The sequence below is a fragment of the Triticum aestivum genome, chromosome 5D (assembly GCF_018294505.1).
Source record: "Triticum aestivum cultivar Chinese Spring chromosome 5D, IWGSC CS RefSeq v2.1, whole genome shotgun sequence".
In the NCBI taxonomy this organism is placed as follows: Eukaryota; Viridiplantae; Streptophyta; class Magnoliopsida; order Poales; family Poaceae; genus Triticum; species Triticum aestivum.
In genome coordinates, this window is record NC_057808.1 from 542513497 (window position 1) to 542519498 (window position 6002).

The 6002-nt window shown below is 52.9% G+C and overlaps 2 protein-coding genes across 2 annotated transcripts; both read right to left on the reverse strand.

The window, feature by feature from the left end:
* Positions 1 to 1560: 1560 nt before the first annotated feature.
* On the reverse strand, positions 1561 to 2652 carry LOC123126093 (uncharacterized). The gene has a single exon (XM_044546496.1). The coding sequence runs from the start codon at positions 2382 to 2384 to the stop codon at positions 1734 to 1736; it is 651 nt and encodes a 216-aa protein (XP_044402431.1). The 5' UTR covers positions 2385 to 2652; the 3' UTR covers positions 1561 to 1733.
* A 1663-nt stretch (positions 2653 to 4315) lies between these two features.
* On the reverse strand, positions 4316 to 5554 carry LOC123123668 (uncharacterized). Its single transcript, XM_044544229.1, has one exon. It carries the CDS (start codon positions 5244 to 5246, stop codon positions 4557 to 4559), a length of 690 nt encoding a protein of 229 aa, XP_044400164.1. The 5' UTR covers positions 5247 to 5554; the 3' UTR covers positions 4316 to 4556.
* Between the last annotated feature and the right edge of the window lie 448 nt (positions 5555 to 6002).

Below are 6002 nucleotides of genomic sequence, written 5' to 3' on the forward strand. Positions count from 1 at the left end.
TCTCATCCGGGACTCCGAACAACATTCGGTAACCACGTACATGCTTTCCCTATAACCCTAGCGTCATCGAACCTTAAGCGTGTAGACCCTACGGGTTCGGGAACCATGCAGACATGACCGAGACGTTCTCCGGTCAATAACCAACAGCGGGATCTGGATACCCATGTTGGCTCCCACATGTTCCACGATGATCTCATCGGATGAACCACGATGTCGGGGATTCAATCAATCCCGTATGCAATTCCCTTTGTCTATCGGTATGTTACTTGCCCGAGATTCGATCGTCGGTATCCCTATACCTTGTTCAATCTCGTTACCGGCAAGTCTCTTTACTCGTTCTGTAACTCACATCATCCCGTGATCAACTCCTTGGTCACACTGTGCACATTATGATGATGTCCTACAGAGTGGGCCCAGAGATACCTCTCCGTTTACACGGAGTGACAAATCCCAGTCTCGATTCGTGCCAACCCAACAGACACTTTCGGAGATACCTGTAGTGCACCTTTATAGTCACCCAGTTACGTTGTGACGTTTGGTACACCCAAAGCATTCCTACGGTATCCGGGAGTGCACAATCTCATGGTCTAAGGAAGTGATACTTGACATTAGAAAAGCTCTGAGCAAACGAACTACACGATCTTGTGCTAGGCTTAGGATTGGGTCTTGTCCATCACATCATTCTCCTAATGATGTGATCCCGTTATCAACGACATCCAATGTCCATGGTCAGGAAACCGTAACCATCTATTGATCAACGAGCTAGTCAACTAGAGGCTTACTAGGGACATGGTGTTGTTTATGTATCCACACATGTATATGAGTTTCCTATCAATACAATTCTAGCATGGATAATAAACGATTATCGTGAACAGGGAAATATAATAATAACCAATTTATTATTGCCTCTAGGGCATATTTCCAACAGCTCCCTCTTCACCGGAAGCGGCGGCGCGCCGGAAGAGCTCCCCGCGTCGAAGCGCCGCGCCTGGCGGGTCATACTCCTCCATCTCGCGGCAGAGGAGGGACGTCGACACCTCGAGCCCGCAGTTGGTGTACCGTCGGGCCGAGCGCTTCCGCGCCGCATCGGTGGCGACGCAACGCTTGCGCTCCGGGTCTTCGCCGCCACCGGCCGGCCAGAGCTCCACATCCCGCCCCACATCGTGGCAGATCGGTGGGCGGGGGCGGCGAATTTAGGTCACCGGCGGCGAGAAATCAGAGGAGGGGGGGATGGGGAATCGCAGCGATGGGGGATATGGTTTCGACCCGTATCGCGGCCATGAACCCGTAGTTATACGCGCGAGGAGGGTTTTTCCGGGCCATCGAAAAAGAGTTATGAGCCGGGGCGACTATACGGGCTTTGGTCTGGCCCAAAAACGGACCAAACCCGTATGATCGTCGGATTTTTACAGTTTGCGCTTTTTAAGAAGTCTGTTAGAGATGCTCTAACCCCCCAAATCAGCACAGAGACAGAGCAAGCACCCAATCATCAATCATAGCATCGAATATTCCAGTCATAGAGAGAGCACCCTCTAATCTACCAACGGACACATCAATCAATCAGGCGAAATTTGTTCTTTGGGCGAAACTAGAAGAGAAATTAATGATGCTTGCTCTGCATCCACTAGTAGCAATAATGAAGAACGGCGGGCAGCAACAGGAGATTTTTACAGCAGGAAATGAAAGGAAAATGGAATGGAATCAGATCATCCGGCGCCAATGGCGGCCGCCGGCTAGCAGCCGGAGATCTTGGCCCGGAGGATGGTGCACTTGGTCTTCTGGAAGGAGGTGGCGGCGACGTCCGGGTCCACCAGCTGCAGGCTCAGCGGGCAGATGACGGCCAGGGGGCACTTGGTCTTGCGCCCCTTGTACTGCATCACCGTGTCCAGCCGCACCTCCACCTCGAACCTGCCGGCCTCCTTCTGCCGCTCGAACTCCGCCGCGCCGCCCGCCGGCAGCTTCGGCAGCGCCCGGTCGACGCCGCCCACCTTGAGCCGCAGCGTGGTCTCCTTCCGGGCCCCGAGGTCGAAGGCCGCCACGGTGCCGGACTCGTCGAAGCGGGTGCCGTTGAAGGAGAAGGCCACCGCCACTAGCCCGTAGCTGATGGCGTAGTGCAGGTTGGGGTTGCGCATCGACACGGTCGCCGTCGCGTTGTAGGACAGCAGCTGGAGCGGCGGCTTCGCGGTGGTGGAGTTGGAGGCGTTGGGCGACGGGGCGAGGTCGAAGCGCGTGAGGAGGGCGTCCTCGGCCGTGGCCGTCGGCGGCTTGATGACGGCGAAGGCGAGGATGAGGACGACGAGGACGGCCCCGAGCACGAGCAGGATCGCCGCCCAGATGCCGATCTTTTTCCAGTTCCAATCTTCGTACTCCCAGAAAGTGCCCATGGCTCGCTTCGCCTGGCTGGCTGGTCGGATGGAGATTGCGAGAGAAGCGTGGAGCTGGAGCGGGAAGTCCGGCGAGGAGGGGCGGGGAGAAGAGGGGCTGGAGCCGGAGACTTATGGCGAGCGGGTCTTGTGGCTGTGGCCAATGGCCATCCAGACGAGAGCAGAGCAAGAAGAAGACCAAGACCAAGACCAGTGGGGTCGTATAAACAAAGGGTGCAAGTAGAAGGTGACCGTTGGTCATCTGAGCTCTGGCTACGACATGGCAACTGCTCCGGCCAGTTGGTAGTGCTGGAGCACTCGTGTTTCATGCTCACTTTTTTTTTCCGTGACTGTTATTTGAAATTGACCGAAAATGGTTCGGGCGTCAGTAAATTCTGCGAATGGCACGGTTGGCTGCGGCATCACTGGCGAGGATTTTTTTTTTCGAGAAACTTCCAATCTATTCATTAGCTGTTATGGTTATGGCAGTACAAAGAACACCGGCGAGAATAATCCTACACAGAACCGAATCTAAGAATGAGCCAGAGATAGGACGACACGGTTGATGCTGCGGTGTCCGACGAGTCAGGATGGGAATGGGCCGGGTCGCTGCCGTGACCCATAAATTTGAGGCCAATGGGTCATGTGGGTTGGTCTCAAATGAGATTTAGGTCAACAGAGTCGGCACCGGGTGACCCACCGGGCCAGCCGGGTCAGTTCATCTTACAGTCTTATATCTCACAGTAGTTGCAATCTTTGTCACGTCGGCATTGTCGTAGGACCCGAATTTGAGACACGAAATACCCATCGCGCCAACGAGGCCATTGACTATTCTTTATATGGGTCGACCCCTGGCCTCTCAAATTGGCCTTGGGGCCACAGGGGCCTAGTCCAAGGCCAGGGCCGGGTCGGCCCATTGCCATCCTGGCCGACGAGGATAATCCAAGAGTTTGATGGGTGGATGGGTAGGGGGGCTTTATCGGCGCTAGAGAAGAGAGGGTTTAAAGGGATGGCTAGTGCGGCCACGAAATGGAGGAAAAGGTGCTTGGGCATGGTAGAGCGACATTGATATCGGCTACGGGTTGCCGATGAATCTAAAATGCATCTTGTTTTACCGAAGTTTTGCTGATGACTCCAAGAAGGAGAAGAATATGTTTATTCGAGGTTTCAATTATCTGTTCAAGACGTGCAAGTCTTCTCATGAGCACCATGTCAAAAATGTTCATAGGGAAAGACATGTGGAGGGAGTTGAAAGCTCGGAAGGCTAAGGAGACAGGTGTGCCAGCTCTACCAGGGCCTGAGGATATGAACAACATTATCACTGACTTAAAAACCCTAAACCCCACATCTGACTTAATGGTGAGAACAAACGTTGTTGATTCTTAGTGCCACGTGGCACTGACCTGCGAGCCTGACATGTTACAAATCGGATTAAAATGGTTCAAATCGGTCATCGGTGTTTACTTTTTTTTACCACTAGAGTTGTAGACTTTTGGGGAGGCGGGGAAATGTGGTGGCAAATCCAAATATCTGAAGCGAATCTGGTGTTTTTTGTAATTCACTTATCTTAAGCAAAGAATAATAGCCATTTCGCCCACCCATGTGCCGAATTTACAATTTTCCCACATTTCCCATATTTATTTATTTCTAACTTTTGTGTTTTTTTAATTTCTATTTTTTGTCTTTTCAAAATATCTTTTGTTTTCTAAATAGACATTATTCTATTATTAAATGTAGTAAATTGGTAGAAAGTAAATACAATGTTCCTAATGTATGAAAAAAGAACTTATAGAAATATATTCCGCTTTTAGCAAAGAATAAGAGCCATTTCGCCAGCCCATGTGCCGAATTTATAAATTTCTCGCATTTTCCCGTATTTATTTATTTCTAACATTTGTGTTCTTTTTTAACTTTGGATTTATGTATATTTATATTTATAATCTGGTATTTTCTTTGTGAAAGATGAATAGAAATATTGCTTGTTCTGCAGTATTAGTTCTGCAACCTCTCTCTAATCTACCAACAGTTACACCAGCTAGGGGACGGAAATTCCTTCTTTGGGTGACACTAGAAGAGACATCGATGCTTGTTCTCCACTACTAGTACTGATGAAGAACACAGAGCAAGAACCGATTTTTACAATTGGAAATGAAACCAAACCAAATCAAGTGGTGGCAACGGCGGGCGGGAGGGCTAGCAGCCGGAGATCTTGGCCCTGAGGATGGTGCACTTGGTCTTCTGGAAGGCGGTGGCGGCGACGTCCGGGTCGACGAGCTGCAGCCGGAGCGGGCAGACGATCCCCAGGGGGCACTTGGCCTTGCGCCCCTTGTACTGCATCACCGTGTCCAGCCGCACCTCCACGTCGAACACGCCGGCCTCCTTCTGCTTGGCGAACTCCACCGCGCCGGCCGCCGGCAGCTTGGGCAGGGCGCGGCCGACGGCGCCGACCCTGAGGCGCACCGTGGTCTCCTTCCGTGCGCCGAGGTCGAGGGTCGGCACGGTGCCCGACTCGTCGAAGCGGGTGCCGTTGAAGGAGAAGGCCGCGGCCACGGCCCCGAAGGTGATGCCGTAGTGCAGGTTGGGGTTGCGCAGGGAGACGGTGACCGTGGCGTTGTAGGACAGGAGCTGGAGCGGCGGCCTCGCCGTGGACGTGGAGTTGGGGGCCGGGGCGAGGTCGAAGCGTGTGAGGAGGGCGTCGTCGGCGCTGGCCGTGGGCGGTTTGACGACGGCGAAGGCGAGGATGAGGAGGGCGAGGGCGCCCCCGAGCACGGCCAGGATGACCAGGCAGACGATGGCCGTGGTCCAGCTGCACTCGCAGTCGGAGCAGTCCCCCCGGCGCTTCTCCCACCACTTGCGCCACCAGTCGCGCTCCCAGAAGACCATGGCTGGCGCTGGCGCTGGCTTAGCTCAGCTGGTGGGTGGATCTCTCCGGGTGGAGGCGTGGCTCGGCTAGGAGCGTGGAGCTGGAGCGCGCACGGCGAGGGGAGAAGAAGGGGGCGGGGCTGGAGCTGGAAGCGGAGACTTGTGGCGAGGGTGTGGGTCTTCGGACGCGGCCAGATGTGAGCAGAGGAGACCAAGAAGAAGACCTGCTGCTGGGCAGGCCAGTGGGTCGTGAACAAAGGACAAGGTGACCGTTGGTTGTTATCCGTCTCCTCTCGCTCTCAGCCGTGGCAACGGCATCCATGGTGGTTGCCTCGCCAAACGTCCCAAGCAGAGAGAGAGAGAGAGAGAGAGAGCGCTCCTACGCGTTTTCTGTATTTTTTGTTTCTTTTCTTTCAAAAGAAGAGAGCGCGTTGGCAGAGCGTGGTCGAGCTGGAGGCATCAACTGCTGTTGGTGATGGCTCCATAGATCCCGAAAAAAAAAGAGGTGATGGCTCCATAGTTTTTTTTTAATTAAAAGGTTAGTGATGGCTCCATAGTTGGCTTTCTTGATTCCAACGCTTTGTATTATTTTATCTTTTGTACCTTAAGTCTGATTTATGACCCGATTTAGGATGACGGGAATCTTGAAAACAAGATCAATGTCAAGCATGGTTTGAACAAATCTGGAATTCGAATTCTGAAACTACAATGAAGCTGTTTTTACCATGTTTAACTTGTATATGGTGTCAGTAAGGCACTTGCTGACTATAGGATAGA

Coding starts and splice junctions, on each gene's coding strand:
- LOC123123668 (XM_044544229.1), bottom strand. CDS start 5,246: ATGGTCTTCTGGGAGCGCGACTGGTGGCGCAAGTGGTGGGAGAAGCGC.
- LOC123126093 (XM_044546496.1), bottom strand. CDS start 2,384: ATGGGCACTTTCTGGGAGTACGAAGATTGGAACTGGAAAAAGATCGGC.